The sequence below is a fragment of the Myxocyprinus asiaticus genome, chromosome 10, assembly GCF_019703515.2.
Source record: "Myxocyprinus asiaticus isolate MX2 ecotype Aquarium Trade chromosome 10, UBuf_Myxa_2, whole genome shotgun sequence".
NCBI classification, from domain to species: Eukaryota; Metazoa; Chordata; class Actinopteri; order Cypriniformes; family Catostomidae; genus Myxocyprinus; species Myxocyprinus asiaticus.
This window is the reverse complement of record NC_059353.1, coordinates 10,140,040-10,157,625: the sequence shown is the minus strand read 5'-3', so window position 1 is coordinate 10,157,625 and position 17,586 is coordinate 10,140,040. Positions and strand designations below refer to the sequence as shown.

General features: G+C 36.7%; 1 protein-coding gene across 5 annotated transcripts in view; it reads right to left on the bottom strand.

Moving 5' to 3' along the window:
- Positions 1-16,369, bottom strand: part of dgkh (diacylglycerol kinase, eta) — a 140,523-nt gene extending 124,154 nt beyond the window's left edge. For 3 of the 5 annotated variants that reach the window (XM_051708500.1, XM_051708503.1, XM_051708501.1), the window contains exon 1: positions 13,190-13,459. In XM_051708500.1, the coding sequence (XP_051564460.1) occupies positions 13,190-13,459 (270 nt within the window). Of the gene's footprint in view, positions 1-13,189; positions 13,460-16,224 lie in introns of those variants that run through there. The other 2 variants (XM_051708502.1, XM_051708504.1) reach the window with 1 other exon arrangement.
- Positions 16,370-17,586: the final 1,217 nt, after the last annotated feature.

The window sequence follows — 17,586 nt, the reverse complement described above, 5'->3', positions numbered from 1 at the left end:
GTATAATAATTAAAAACATGTACGATCTTACACCAATTATGCTTAATAAGCCGACAATGTGTGTGGTCATGTAAACGGCGTAGACTGCGTTCCTTCATTGGGTAAGGTTATAAACAGTTTAAGCAAAAACCAATCAACACAGGTCAATTTTTGGCAAATTATCCAGATTTTCCTCTGCATGTAAACACCTTTACAAGCGTTCTAACTGGCTTATCCAATTTGCCAATTTGTGCGCATGACTGTTAACATTTTGATGGCAAACGCAGAGAATAATCTGATTGTTTCAAATTTCCTGTAAACACAGTTTTCTTGTGTTGTCGGATTTTCTTAATAATCTGGTTTTGTGTAGTTGTGCCATAAGTGTGCTTTCACATGTCTGGATATACAGTATACCGGGTTATAATACTCTTCCCCATCATTTGATCAAGTTTACGACTTTTTCAAATAAGGCTGGGTAGTGTTGTCACGGTACAAAAAATTTCAGTAGTCGATACCAGTGAAATTTCATGGTTCTCGATACCAATTTCGATACCACAGAAATAATGTGCTAATATGATAATGTGCTATTGAACAATAAATAAATGAAAAGATATGCATGTTTTCTACAAGTGTTTCTAACACTTTTTTTGGTTTTAAGCAGGGCCCTATTGAAATCTGTTTTTTAAAAAATCATTTTTCCAGAATTCCATGTTTTAAAGTTTAATTTCATTTCATTATCAAAAGTGTATCCAATCAAACATGTTTCCTTAAACTTTTAAAAACTTTTAACAAGTAAAAAATAGAACAATTACATATCAACATACCATTGCATTTTTTAACAAACTTTTATTCAGTACAAAAGCAATCTTGCTTGTGATATATTGCTTAATATTTATTATTATTACAATCATTATTCATTAATCATTATTCATTATTATTATTATTTAACTGTAGAAATAATAATAATAATTATTATTATTTCTACAGTGAGAATTACATTTTACTATACAGTTATAATATATTTATTTTGCCATTTCTTCAGTTTCAGGCATTTAGCTTTTATTATGAATCATGCTTTTATTTTGACTTGTATTTTTGGTGGAAGTTTAACTTCTCCAGATAAACAGTTTGCTACGTGGCCCAGTGTGATCGTTAAAGTGCAAATACTGTGATTTAATTATATAAAATATATCAAAATAATGCATCAGAGTGGATTAGTGCTCTGTTGTCACCTCTCAAACAATGTGAATGATTCTCATTGTCAGTGGAGTTTTCATGTCCATTTTCCTTACATTTAAAAGAAATCCTCTGTCAGCTAATGCCCTTAATTATAAAGGAACCTTCTAGGCAACCCTTGGTACAATTTGAAAATATAAATTTTATAAATTATATTTTATCATTTAGATTTTGAAAAATGTTCAAATTCAGTGTATTCCATCAATTAATGTTTTGAAATTGCATATATTATGTTGCATATATTTTTGTAAAATTTGTATTGTTACCTTGCATAAATTGTGCTATTTACAAGTATTTACTTTGATATGAAGAACACGTGCTTAATCGGTACCATCTCTTTAAGGCTAGCAGCATCAGCCAGTAAGCTAATATAACAAGAGAAGATGTGCGTGCACTGTAACAAATGAACATATGCAGTTGTTTGAAAGAGCTATTTCTACCTGAATTAAACTATAAAAACGGATTTTGTTGGTGTAACCTAATGTAGTCAGGTTTATGTAACCTAAAACAAGGAATTGTTGCATTAACTTTATTGAGTTACTTTGAACCAACAGACGCGTTCGACGCATGCGCACTACGACTGTTGTGTCATACTCCACCAGACCTGTAGAGGGCAGTACAGAGTTGTGACATCTATAGGAGATCTGCTCTTAAGTACATACGAAAAATGTTATGATGGAAGTCATACTGGGATAACAGCTTCATGTTTTAACCACAGGAGAGAGCTTAAAGATCAACTAGCGTGTCACGACAGTAGTGATGGCAGAAATATAGCTTTCCGAAACTTTGAGTCAATTGAACCAGTTGCTTTGGAAAATGATTCATTGTTTTGAAGTGCTTGAAACACCACACGCTGAGGACAGCTGCAGGTCACAGGCGTGTAAATGCAATGAGAAGATGAGCCAAAAGCAGATACAATGACACAATGTATTGGAAATTATTTACTGCCTTGTATTTGTCATATATTTTTCATGGTTGTCTACAATATCTTGGAATAAAAAGATCTGAATTTTTGGAGAATATTTAGACCTTCATATATAAGTTGGCCTTTTTATGATTACTGTTTTATAATTATTTTAAATACCAAACTATTTATTTGTTGTATAAATCAATTATACGGATAGAGATGACTATTTAAAATATATATTTTTGACAATGTACCAGTAAACATTGAAATTTCACTTTTGGAAACCCTTGCATTTTCCCTGTCCTGTCAAGATCCTGTCACTTCTGTTGACTTTGTTTATAGTTTTTGTGGCTGGATCCTGACACAAATGTCTCTCCCTTGTTGTATGAGTGCACATGGCTTTGTTGGATTTTCATTGCCATACATGTGAACTCAATGGCTGCATCCAAAACCAGGAAAATGCTGCCTCCAGAGGCTGTATAAGGAGGTAGGAAGGGATCAAGGCATGTCCGAATCCAATGTTTGCGTCACATCCTGTCTACTTAGACATGTACCTTCATCTGATCGATTTTTGAAGGCAGCATAGATGTATCCTTCACTGCCAATGAAATCCCACAATCTTGTGCACACGGATCAACAGCGGTTGAGCTGAAGAAAACAAATGGCAGCTGAAGAGGCAGTTGATAGCCAATTTGTGTATAAATGTATGTTTGTGTATAAATGTACTTTTGATTCCATTTCTAGCGAGAAAGTAGTATTGTAGTTATTAACTATACACTTGGTTATCGCCAAAACTCTCTTGATTTTGTTTTAGATTATTAGTCCATTGTGGTTCGGTTGGACTGAATGAAGCAGACACGTTACCTTTAGTGGACACCAGATGACATTAATCAGTTGCTGGTGTCCTCGCAACAATGTGACGTTATGTTGCCTCAGTAGCCTGTTCGAAACCAGTTCCTGGAGGTACCTTCATATGCAAATGCTTACAGCTACCTTTGGTTTCGGACGCAGCCAATGTGTCAGTTCAGTCTTGAGTGAAACCCCGCCCCCTCATTTGTCTTGTTATCAGTTTATCAGTTACACCTGCCTTCCCTTGTTCCCCTTCTTATTTGCTTCCCTATTTATTCTGGTTCATTCCTCTTGTCTTGTGTTTCCTGGTCAGTCTGGTTTTTGTCAGTTTGTACTAGATTGTTTTCTTTTCTCAGTTTTTCCCTCTTAGGGGTAATTTCATTTCTCTGCTGTGTTTGGCTAAGACTGGGCCTTTTGTGTTAGTTTTTTGTATTTTATTTTCTCCTTAATAAAGGATTTTTGGTTTATATGACTGTCCGAATCTGGGTTCATTCACATATCGTGACATATCTGTCCTGCCGATGCACCATACCCTTTGAAATCAATGCATTTGCAGCTTGCTCTGATCAGTTAATTCTAGTGTACAAGTGCCCTTAGTCCCATTTGCAGATGCCATACAAATGAATGGGGAGAGCTTGTTTTCAACCTTCCTGATGCAGCCTACAGAAGAAAAGTGTTCAATGGGCACATGAACTTACATTAAAGTGAAAATGTGATTTGACCTGAATAAAGAAATTAACTTACATTAAACTGAAAATGTGATTCGAGCTTAAAATACATATCAGGTTATACATCAATGTTAAAATGTGATTTGACCTTACAGGGCAAATCCAGTTGTATCTACTGAAAGTTATGCCTTAGTAAAACTTTGGTATTTCAGGTTGGTTAAATTCAGTTATATTCAGCATCTTAAACACTTTCTTTCATTTCAACAAAACGAGTTAATTAAGATGTTACCACATGAAGTACATTTTCTAAGTTGAACTAACAAAACATTTTTTTCAGTGTGGTTTCTTTAACGCATCCATGTGTGATTAGAATTAAATGTATCTTTTTTCGTTGTTTTTAATCAACTGACTGTAAAAAAACAGAAATGGTATTAAAAGAAACATTACTAAATGACATGGATTGTGTGGATCTCGTCTTTGGACACAGAGAACGAATAACACCAAACTTTACTTTCAACAAGCAGTGAAAAGACCTCTGTGCTAATAACTTCTTCTCTGCTGTACTGCTCAATCACTGTTGAGTGAAATATGAAAATGTACTAGCCAGTGGCTAACCTTAGACATTTTTAGACACATAGCATGAGATTTGGTTGTAATTGCGAGTGATTTACTTACATTATAGAGGGTTGCCACATAGAGTGAAACATCGATCTCGCTATCGTTCAAAGGAAGATCGTAATGCATTGGAAAATCGATATTTTTACCCAGCCCTATTTTCAAACCATCGTTTTAGCACAATGATTGATGAAGGTGGATCTTTGCTGCTGTCCGGGATGCGTAAGGACGCTTAAGGTGTCTGATGATTTCTGACTACCTCTGAATGTAATTTCAGTGATGGGATCACAAAGTTTAGACCCCGTTTAAACCTGTATTTAGTGCTGCCCACTTGTGATTGGATCATCTAAGATAGATGTTAAAGATGTTAAATTTGTTCACCCAAATTTTAAAATTCTGAATTGTGAAGATTCTGCCTAGGGCTGGGCGATACATCGAATACCTGCAATATAATCGTGATGATGTTGCTGACAATGTCAAATACAACAACATCGTGAATATCGTAATGATTTTAATGAGCCTTTTATTTGGCCATTAAGTTTCACAGAGTGCATCGGTAGACTAATTTCACGATCCTTCAGGGCTGTGTAATTAATCAAAACAAAATCAAAATGGAGATATGATCATATGCAGTTTGTGGATTTATGCATGGCCGATATGGGCAGCCACCCAGGGCGGCATCTTTCTTGGGGCGGGAGGGGGATTGCTGAAGGGATGGTTCGCCCAGGGCACCATACAAGCTAGAACCGCCACTGATCATATGTGATTATTTAACTGCCAAAGGCTGCGATTAAAGACAGATAAACATGGTCTGTGTGCGCTTCAGAATGAACCGGCGACGTGCTGATCTGTGCATGCGCGGGGACGACAGGGGCTCATGTTTTTGTGAAGTACTGCAGGTTCAATCATTCACGCAATTCCAAACATTAGTAACCGCTATAAAGTTATTACACAAATCTACAAACGCGGAACAGTACAGGACAGTTTGACAGTGGTTCACAAGATGCGAAACTCACACATTGCATTTTCCGTTTCAAAATAAAAGCTCCTGGTGAAGGTGAAATAAACACAACAGCACTGACAGTGTCAAAATAAAAGCCCCAGTTCAGGGTAAAGTAAATAGGACAGAAATATATTAATTTATCTTTAACAAATCTTATCCTGAAAATAATAATAATTCAGTATTATATAATAATAATAAACTTGACTGGGTTCCGCAGTAATAATTTAGTACTATGCGATATTCATCTGGTTTCCAAAAAATAAGTGAAGTAGTTTTTGTATACCTTGTTCATTCACAAAGAAAAATGTTTTAGTAAAAATATATGAAGGTAAAGAAGATTTTTATTAAGCTTCAATATATGATTGTATGTTAAATATAAGTATAAATGTGCAAATCAGTGAAAATGATTACATTTACTCTCCCTTGTTTTAATTTAGTGAAAAACTGTGGGAAAGATGCCTTCATCATTTTTAAATAGATTTTTATTCAATACCTTTGAAATATTAATTCTGGCTGTTTAGTTGAAATGATGGTTCCTCTGATTAAAAAAAACAAAAACACTTGTATGCTGTTTCAGAGCAAAAACATAATTATCATATTAATTATCATAATTATCAATATATATTGAATATTATCAATTATGAAGCCATTTTGCCCAGCTCTAATTCTGCCTAACATCTCTTCTGTGCTACACGGAAGAAAGAAAGCAATTCCAGTTTGGAACAATAGGAGGGTGAATTTTCATTTTTTGGTCAACTGTCCCTTTAATACCAGGGCCTGTAAGGTAAATTGCAAGGCAAACAACAGTGGCACATGTGCACAGGACACAGTTACATACGGCACTCTCTAAAACATGTGAAAGCCACAGTCACTGTTGAAGAGAAAGTGGGTGTGGGATTCTCCATGGGGTAAGTGCATGCTCCATGCCTGTGGCAAATCCCATCCCATAGCTCCTCAATTGAATCAGTAATGCTTTACATTCATGAATTAAAGCACAGGACACTCAGGCCCACCGCAGCAGCCCCTCCTAACTCAATCACACAACCTGTCAAACATCAGGGCAGAGTTTTGCTGCTGATGCTATCTTGGATTTCCCCTCGTCTATCTGTGCACCTGGATCTCATGATGAGAGGGTCACCACCTCCTGCTGAAGCACCACACCTAAAATTGCCTCGGTTCTGTTCTTTGTGCACAAAAATAATAAATGGATGGGGGTTATAGAGGTAACCTTTAAGATATCATAATGTTTTTGTTTGTTTCAAAAAGTTTACATTTGTCATTAAGATCATATATTTTATTTTATTTAACTATATATATATATATATTTTAGATTGCTCTTACCTACAGGACCATAACAAGGGGAAAGTTTGCATAATTTATTCTTTTTTAGTACACATAAAAGAATGAATTGTCCATAAATCAGACATCAATCTTGTAACCAATGCAATATACTACAATATTTCACTGTGCCATAAGGTTGTGATGGACATAAAGGTCATTGTCAGCCTACGCATCACTTGAGCTCTAAACACAATATCTGTTCTGTTCTGCTCAGTTAAACTGTGTCATTTAATGCATCTAGTTATCATAAATTACATCAGTCAATATGAAATAGGAGAATAGATGCCTAAAACTTACATTATTGTGGTTAAGAAGTCATAAAAAAACAGAACAGTCCAGCTTTTTGTGCATGATGATTTCACAGGATTCACCACGTTCAACTGATAAATATGAATCACTATATTTCTGGAAGAGCTGTGTAACCCTGTTTAGTTTCTTAATAAATGTCTCATTGCACCTGATGCATCAGTGGGCATTATTCTAAAGAAAGAAAATGTTTGCTTTCATAAACATTTCATAAATTAATTTGCGATAATAACTTTCTCCACCTCCAATAATATAAAATCTGATTCAATGGATCAAATCCCAATTTGATAAAATCATGTCCCGTCCTACATAATTTTCTGCAACATATTCTGTTTTACTTGGATATAAGACATGGGGCCCTATTTTAAGAGCGCTAGCACTAAGAGCAGCGCTATGCAATAAGTCATAAGTGCAAGATCAATGTGCAAGGCCATGAAGTTTTGGTATTTTCGTGCAAGCATGCGCTAAGTCTAGGCGCAAATGGGTTTGGCGAAATCGCTTGCTCAAAGTGCTAATGGGCTGGGTCAAGTGTAATTTAATTCTAAAGGTAAGGTTCTTCCCCAGTTATTATATAGTCCATGTAAGAGAATGTAAGTAATGTAAGCAGTTTCATCTACTAACACACAAATCATGGCTATTAACAGTGATTGTATTGGCCTTCCAGGTTAGGCTGTGGATTTTTGCACTCACGTCACTTCTACCGGTCGATTTTGCTTTAAAAATTAAATTAATTATTTGAAACACGAAAAACTTAAACCAAAAATATATCTAAATTCAAATAACATTTCAAACTAAACAAAAAATTAAAGGGGCATTCAGTAGTTCTCTAGCTAGTGCTAGCATTGCTCTTCTTCGTGTACTTTAAGTACTGATACGACAGTGGTGTTAGACACTGTACTGCCATCTATCGACGTGGATCAGCATGATCAATTCTGCTGCCCCCTCCAGATCTGGAATATCATTTGCATCTGGAAAATGTCAGAGTTTGAGGTAATTTCTGAAGTTATTTATTACTACTATAATATAACTGCTTTGCCTAAAAACAAACATCAGAATTCAAGTGAACGAACTTCTACAGTTAAGGACAGATTATTATTGTCCCTCATCTCAATAATCTTTGGAGACTATCTACATTTCACGTTATTACTAAAGACAGTTATTACCTTTATTAGAGAACTGCTTAGCGTGAAATAAACCTCAATTATCAAGCGATACAGAATGTCAAGGTAAAGGAAAGTTTAGAATTGTTTTGGTTTTCCAAGCAAACCAATGTCATGGTTTACTCAAAATCCAAAACAATCACTGTGCCAAGCTACTTTGCACTAAACGAATGAAGACATATGCCATTTCATAGAGGTGGAGGTATATGGGCCCCCTTACTATAGCTGTGATCTTTAAACCTTGTGTATGCCGTACCGATCTTTCTGTCTTCTTGCTATGGAACTTTTTGGTACTTCTTCGGCAGTACAGCTACTGAATTTCCTGTTGTCTCCGCTGCTAAAGCATGATAAAAGTATGTTCCATTGTGTTCTTTTCGCTCTTCGCATCACCAAACAACACTGTGCTAAGCATAGACACGTGTAGCTACATAGGCGGCAGCCAATGTGTGTGAGGATTTTCTTCTTCGATGTTTAATGAAACACAGCGGACCATGTTATTTCAACATGGCGAAACATATTGAAGGGGGTGACCCGCACCATGTATAATAAAAACACTTTTTATAGAAAACTATTATGAGTACAGTCTTCATCTCTTGTGAGTGTACACAATTCAGATCACTCTTCACAAAAATACAATTCATTCGTTAAACTTTTTAAATTAGCCCCAAATTACTGAATACACTTTTAATTAAAATAATGAAGTCGTAAAAAAAATCTAATGTAATCATCTCTCTAAATCCAAAAATGTTATCCTCTCCAACTTCTTCCACTGGCCTCTTTTGCAGTGACTTAAAAATCACTCTACGACAACAGGTGTAAAAGTACCCATACAAATTAGATCATAAATACAATTGTAAATATAAACAAAATAATACATTTGAAAAATAAACCTTGGCCTAAATATAGTTTAACAAAAATCTCATACATTTTTGTTTCATAAAACTGCTGCAATGGAGATTGTCATAATTTGATGTTTCACTATATTTTCAGAGTTTGGACATGAACTTCATTACTACCTGCTGGTGAAATCTCAAAACTGCAAATGCAAGAACTGAATTTGGACTTCGCTGCAAAGAGACGTGCTTTTGAAACGTCTTAGCGCAATGACCTATTTCTCAGAAAAATAGCTAATTGCGCCTTGCGCCACTTTATTAACATAAAATACACCCACAGTTTGCGCACGTACACCCACAGAGAGGGCAAACCCTCTCATACACACCCACTTCCACTTTGCGCTGGCATGAAAATTGTGCTTACAATTATTGGATTAAATTGGATAAGACGTAGCGCACGATCGCTGTGCATAGCGTTGCGCTTTGCACGCTCATGAAAATAGAGCCCATATTAATACCGGTATATGTTTCATCTTGTCTGTAAGCTCTAAATAAGCTGCTGCAGAGGGCAGGGTAGCTGCTGTCACCTCCTGGTGTTTGCATGTGTGTGAAGGAATGGGAATGCTCTGAGATGCTGGTATGCGTAAAGCATCTGGTGCACAATATTCTCTATTGATGTCTGTGGGGAAACGAGAGGTTCTAATGCTCTGATACACTTGAGCTCTCCCACTAAATTACAAGGCATCGGCCCACAGAGCTTCACTGAGCTCTGTACAGCCACTCAGAGACACAGGCCATGTCACCACATTCCACTTTGTCCTGTATATAGTGGTCTACAATTACATTATTATTATATAAAAATGCCACAGAAATGAAAAAAAAAATTAAAAAAAATAAAATATATATATATATCTTTTTTTTTTTTCATTTCTGTGGCATTTTTATATAATAATAATGTAATTGTATGATTAAAAAAAAATAAAAAAAAAATATATATATATATATTTTTTTTTTTTTTTTTTCATTTCTGTGGCATTTTTGTCCAAAGCCCTGTTTAATATCTGACCCTCATCTAAGCCCAATAAAAACACCTTGTAGCATCATTTTTTAAACTTCCAATTCTGTCAGTTTGTAAAACTGGTTCACATACAGACAGGCTGTTGCGTAAAAAAAACCAGCTGGAAAATAGCGCAATTGCTACGGAAACCATAACCCTAACACTTACAAGACACAAAATAGCACAGTTTGTTTGTTGTTGTTGTTGTTTTTTTGTTGTTGTTTAACTTTTGAAAATAACCACTCATTTAGTTTGATATCATGGCCTGAGGTTTTACTCAAAGCCAAAGCTGTCATATCCAGCACTCTGCTCCCTCAGGCAATTAACTTGATGAAGATGGAGTGGGTAGTTACTATGGTATCAACTAATCTCGGTTGGAAAAATGTCAGTGCACTCCAACAATAGTAGATCCACATCATCTGGAGTGATCTGTCCCTCTGTGATTGTGATATGCTGGTAAGGATGCCTTTAAGCCAGCTGCCAAACTAGGCAGTAGTTAGCAAGGCAGCACTAGGTTTTAAACAGAGCTCTGGTGTGTTTTTCTTGGTGTGATTAAAGTATGTAAGTGAGAGAGAGTGGCCACAGTACAAGCAGGACACATGATGGGATGCAAGGTTAAGCAAACAATAAGGTGGAACAGCAGTGAGCACCTGCATGCTCCATTAGCACTGATCTGCACACATCACAGCCCACTGCCCACAGTACCTACCAGCTAACTGTCTTTCACACATCTCTGTCACCCCCAACGCCTGTTCCGTACTGAGATGTATGTGCCTGCACTTCCCGCTGAGATTGCAGATGGCCTGATTGTAAGCTGCAAAGGGTTACCAGGGCAAAGGGAGCGGGGAGTCAGGAATTGGCTGGTTAGTATCAACCATGTGGAACTACTCCATGTGGTTCCAAAAAGCATGTTTCCCCTTTGCTGGTCATTCAAAAACTGTTGCCATTGACGAGTGATCAGTCACACGACACAGTGCCAGAACTGACATTGAAAGGTAGAGACTCCACTCATTCCGTAAACATTTAGTGCACAAATGAAATCATGCTATGTCCTAGTGTGATTATTAAACAGCAAAGGCTGCGATTAAATTAGATAAATATATAGTTTGAATGTGTTGCGCTCTTCAAAGCGAATGTGTGGAGCCGATGTTGTGCCGACATAAAGAAACAAAGTGCTCATACCTTTTAGAGCTCCATGGCCCATACATGAAAAACACCATAATGAGCATCAAGCGCTCTGTTTGTAGCAGATGACAGCGAGCAGAGCGCTAATTCAATATGTAGCACGCAGCAATTCCAGACTACATATTTATTTAAAATGAAATAGCAGCCTTTTGCGGTTTAACAATCACAATGGGTCACATAGCAACCTGCTTTTCCAGAGGTGAGAAGCTACTGTCAAAAACACACAGAAACGGAAAGAGCTTTACTCAAATAAAAGCTTCCGCCAAACTAAAAGCTAAATTTAAATGGAAAAAAGTATGACAAAAATATATCACTACTGTATAGTTATATAATATTTACTGTAAAACTACTACTAATTCAACTACTACTACTACTACTACTAATAATAATAATAATAAATAAATAAATAGATATTGTATTATATTTAAGAAATATCTCACATCTGTGGTGCTGTTATGCAGCACGTTATTTGACAAAAAAATTTTTTTTATAACTCATATATAAAAATAAAAAAAAAATGTTTTTTTGGATTGTGCTGAGAGGTTCTGTATAGAAGCACTCAATTTGATAAAAATACTACAATATTATGTTGAAAATTAAGTGATTTATTTTCATTTCATTAAATTTCAATTAATCATTTCCATTTTGATGAAATAAACTGAAATAAACTGTTGATATGGAGTTCAGAAAAAATAAATCTGTATCGGCAAAAATTTAAAAAAGAAAGTATTGGTACTCATACTCCTCAAAAAAATGGTATCGGGGCATCCCTACTGATAATGATATCTCGAGAGCAGGGTGGCCGACATAAACACCAGTGAAGAGTTTGGACACATTTGACAGAATTTTCCCATAATCTTTATATATATTTTGCCGAATTATCGGCCGAGCCATTATATCGGTCTATCACTAGGACTTTCAAACCTTAAGATTCAAAACTATTTAATTTGGCATTAAAACGTTCACTATAATCTTTCTATTTAAACATACCAGACTTGTGTCAAAAGAAATACCCTGTCCAGCAAAGATCTCAAACAATTCAATTTAAATTAAAAATATTTGTCTAGAAAAAAACTGAATTAGTGACATGGATGTGCAATTGCATTCGTTAATAGCTGTACACATTGACTAATGACAGCAGAAATTATGTTTCAAAAAGATACTTGTAAATTGAGCCTTTATTTACACATGTGCTGTGATTTAAACTGTCAGATCATTAGCATCACAAAAGATCGGTCCCTTCCACATACAGAACAGGCAGCCTCTAAATATAGCCTTTTTAAATAACGCAGCGGGGGTGGAGAGCAGCACTCAATAATTAAGTGGATTTGTTCTGGTCAGAAAAAAGGAACTTTTCACAGTTCCTTTCACAGAGTTCACATGGTTAAGGTGGGCCAAGGCGACTGAGGTGTCGTCTTGCCAAGTGAGTCAGGAGTGCAGAATCAAGAGGCTTCAATTACCATTCATTACCTTACCCATCAAAGACCACGTTAGCATTTAATGGGTTTACGAGGGCTTGGAAATATTAAAATGCGTGTTAAAATCAGCCCCATCTTCATTCATGAAAAAAGACCATACCTTTAAATTAAAAATGACAAATGCCATACATTTAAAACCACTGATTTTACACTACAAAAATCTTGAAAAAGCAAAACAGACAGGCTTTTATGGCTATTAAAATGATGAGTGATCAAGGCAACCAAAAGACTTAATTGGAAAAGAAAAGAATGTCTGCGTTCCACAAAAACTGATTCTTCAACAAGTGGCCCTGACTACATATCAACAGGTTGAAGACTTTGTAAAGTCAGGAAACACATTTTACTGAGTTGCATTTACTGCATTATCAATATGAGAAACTGTATTATGGCACAAGCAATGCAACACTACGAATCAATTTCCAATCCTTCCAGATGTTTGAAGCTGGAACAGATCAGTGTTTGAGCTCACAGATCTCTAGCATGTGTGCAGGTCTACAGTAGCAGCTACTTCTACTGGCCTTGATTTGAACAGCAAAATACGTCGGCTTCAAATATGTTACAGCGTGTCTTACCTTGCTTCGTATTTGCCCGGAGGTTGACACTTTCCTGATGAGTTTCTGCGGCCCTTCTTGTTCTCCCTCGCTGTCGGAGGACTCGTCAACCACCGAGCCCGAGCCCCCGACAGCCCCCATGCCGGAATGGTGAAGCCCTGATGCGGTCGCCGCTGGTTTCTCCGGCTCCTGCGGGGAAGAGCAGTCAGAGTACTGCGGGTTATGAACGCGCTCAGCCGCCGGTATGCGAGAGGTGGACAGCGGCTTGAAAGCGGCTTTTTTGGCCGTCATGCTTTTGCGGTTTTCTGCCCAAACGCTCACCTCAAGACAAAACTTATTCCAACATTGTAACTGAGCTGCTGTAAAACTTTCCTGCCCGGGTACCGTGCATTTTCTTTTCTTTTTTTAAACACGTCTGCCTGCTGGATGTCCTGAGGATTTAAGCGGCGGTTATTTTGTAGGTAGATGGAGGGCTGAGACACTCGGACTGGGAGGGAATCTCTGTAGCAAACCCTAGCGGCGGACGGGCATCTTAGAAACTATGGCGAGGCGAGGATCCAGCAACAGATGTTTCTCCGCCTGATACAGTACTAAGCCACAAAACTGGCTGAGCATCAAAACCTAGTGAGCTGCCAACCTAGACAGCATTTCTGGGCATCATTGGCACCTTCCGAGTCAGATTGGAAATTGCTGCCTAGGTAGCTCAATTGGTTTGAAAACAGCAACATACTGTATCAAACACATCCTTTCAACATAGACTACAGTGTTTTTAAGGCCAATGACTCAGTATACTAAACAGATTGGGTGAAACAAGAATAGCACTATAATGTTAACCAAATGTTAATGTTATAAAGTTACAATTTATTTAAGATAAAATAAATTAATACAAAATAGCAGCTTTTACCCAGCAAACACAGAATGTTCTCCCAACATTAGTGTAAGCTTCCTATTATTATTATTATTGGGGAACCAACTCATAACGTTCTAAAAATGTTCCTTTTAGGTTTTATGTTTTTACAGCCATAAACTAACGTGCAGGTTTTTAAAAATATACACTACCATTCAAAAGTTTAGGGTCACTTACTCATTCTCTCATTTTTCACATTTTAGAATAATAGTAAAGTCATCAAAACTATGGAATAACATAAATGGAACTATGGGAATTATGTTGTGACTAAACAAAATCCGAAATAAATCAATACCGTGTTATATTTTAGCATCTTCAAAGTAGTCACCCTTTGCCTAGAATTTGCAGACATGTACTCTTGACATTTTCTCAACCAACTTCTTGAGGTATCACCCTGAGATGCTTTTTAAACAGTATTGAAGGAGTTTCTATCTATGTTGGGCACTTATTGGCTGCTTTTCTTTATTATTCGGTCCAAGTCAACCATTTCAAAAACGTTTTTAAATAACATTTTAGATTTATAATGAAATAAATTAATATGGTGGCACAATTATATTTTTGTCTACAAAACTAATTTCAAACATTTAAGCATACGCCTTCAGATCAAAACATTTTTAAGATCATGAGAAACTTTTCAGGCAAGTGACCCCAAACTTTTGAACGGTAGTGTATATTTCTAATCATTATTAATAGGCTATCATTATTTTTTTTCAACATTTCATTAGTAATTCAGTTAGGATTGGCTTTGACCAAGAGTGCAGTTTAATCAATGCTCTTTCTAATATATTTATTCACACCAGCACACAAACTTAATCCATGCACAATGATAAAATGCATTCAAAATGTAGATAAAACATTCAGATTACAGATTAAAATAAATATTCTCGAGGTTAAAAAAAAACAAAAAAACACTGATCATCTCTGTAGAGCAGTTTTGTTTATCTGGGGTTTTGTGACATAAAGCAAAAGTAGACCTTAACTAACCATTGATTTTATTTATCTGCTTTCCAAATATTTATAAAAAAAAAACAAAAAAAAAAACATCCATTAAATTTACAGTAAAAATTCCGGCAGCTGCATGTGTTTCATAGAAATTTAGTGTAAAAAATACGGTGAGCACGTTTCTGGCTTTAGGGCAGGGGTACTCAATAGGCGGACTCCGGTCCGGATCTGGACCAAATGACACTTCAATCTGGACCGAGATCTAAATCTTTGTGCTAGATATCTGACACCTGGCTTGGCTAAGTGATTATGTAAGCATATGTGTATAAGCGTGCACAGTGGAATAGCGTGAAATATTTCTCTCCCCGGAATCTACGCCCCTGATTAAATTACATTAAAAAACAAAACAACACAGAACACCCCAATGTACATTTAAAGGCTATTAAAAATAAGAAACGGAACAATTCCCATAAAACATAATGAAATGTGATAGGTCAGGCATGGACTTCAGTGAACACTCAATTTTTTCATTGTAATTTTAACAAAAGTTTACCATAAAAATACATGCATTCTCTTACAATATACAATTTGACCATTAATTAGATGGTAAAATCATAATTTTAACATCTGAAACAGAATGTTTACACTCTTTTACATTTAAAATTACAGACAATGTTTACAGTGCTCTTCACTGTCTCATCAAAAACCAATTCACAGCTATATGTGGATAGGACACAGCACCAAACAACACATTTCCAAATATAATTGTGCTTCCACTAAGAATGCACCATATAATTGCACATCCCTCCCATTCAATGTTAAACGAATTACTAAGAGTAGCTCATTTAACTAAGCCGTGGCATAATAATACATCATGTAAAATAAGCTGTACTCTTAAAAAGCCTGACCGACTCAGAGGAACAAGAAAGAAAAGATCATTAATTAGTTTGATACATCTGATAGCCTATCACTAACCAATTCCCTTCAAAAAGTTGAAGTGAGTTTGTAGAGGAATGTAAAGTCGTCTAATCAGCACAACAGAAGAGAGAAAATGATCCCTCGTGTATCAGTGTATCGATCTTTCTCACATCGCGATCTGCCACGATAAAACCAAGCTCTTACTGCCCTATCAAATCAGCGATCATCTCTATCTGTGATTATGAGTCTTTTTGATGTTTAACCGAACAGAAAAATGTGAAACACTGACCAGTTCTTCCCAGGCAGGGCTGCGAGTATATTGGCAGTCATCTTCCATATTCTCCTAGTCCCTGTGGTCGGGATCTCTCCGTACTCGTTTTCAATTAAAACGACTTTTAAATCGTGCAGTCGGACATATGGTTTCGGTCTTTCACAATGAGTGTTATTTCCCTTTCTCCACTCCTCCTCCCTACTCTACGAGGGTCTTCCAGAGGCTGAGCCTCCTTCTCTCCACGTGATAAATGTCAAATCCCTATAAGGAATTGAAGCCCGTAACCATAACGTCATCGAACCTGTTTATCACACATAATCCCACATTATATGATTTTTAAATAATCTCTATGGACCATTCCTCCATTTACAAACCAAGCTGTGATGTTGACACGTTTGTAGTTTAGAAAGACTTACGTTTGCAACATAAGCATCATGATGTTTCAAATAGCTTTCTTTTATTTTATTCTTTTTGTGCGTGCATGATGTTTAATTTTGTAAAATGAACCAACAATTTAGTGTTTCAATTACAAATAGCTCAAGGACAGATTTTGGAGGACCATTTGTCGCATGTGTGCTGTGTGGGTAAATTACTCAAAAATAATCCACTACAAATTACTACTCTCTGAAATTGTAATCAGATTACACTTCTCAACTGTCACAGAAACACAAACACACCTACATATGAAAAAAAAAATGTCTCCCCTTTTTCTCCCCAATTTGGAATTCCCAATGCGCTCTAAGTCCTCATGGTGGCGTAGTGACTCGCCTCAATCCGGGTGGCGGAGGACGAATCTCAGTTGCCGCTGCGTCTGAGATCTCAATCCGCGCATTTGATCACGTAGCTTGTTGAGCACGTTACAGTGGAGATGTAGCGCGTGTGGAGGCTTAACGCTATTCTCTGCAGCATCCACGCACAACTCACTACACGCCCCACCGAGAGCAAGAACCACACATTATAGCGATTACGAGGAGGTTACCCCATGTGTATCTACCCTTCCTAGAAACCGGGCTAATTTGGTTGCTTAGGAGACCCCTCTGGAGTCACTCAACACGCCCTGTGATTCGAACTTGCGAACTCCAGGGTGGTAGTCAGCATCTTTACTCGCTGAGCTACCCAGGCCCCCCATATGGAAGACGCATTTTTTAGGTTGTTTGCTCATCGGCAATACGTCTATAAGATGTTTCCTCTCGGATGTCAGTAAGACATTCAGCGGATGTCTTTGAGACGTTTATGATTTAGAATGTTTGTAAATCTGATCTTTTTAAGATGTTTAGCAGATGTTATTTAGATTGCGATGCTTTCCAGATAAATAGATCTAAAACAGACATCTCAGAGATGTACGTGTGCTATCTGGGTATGAACATAGTTCATATTTTA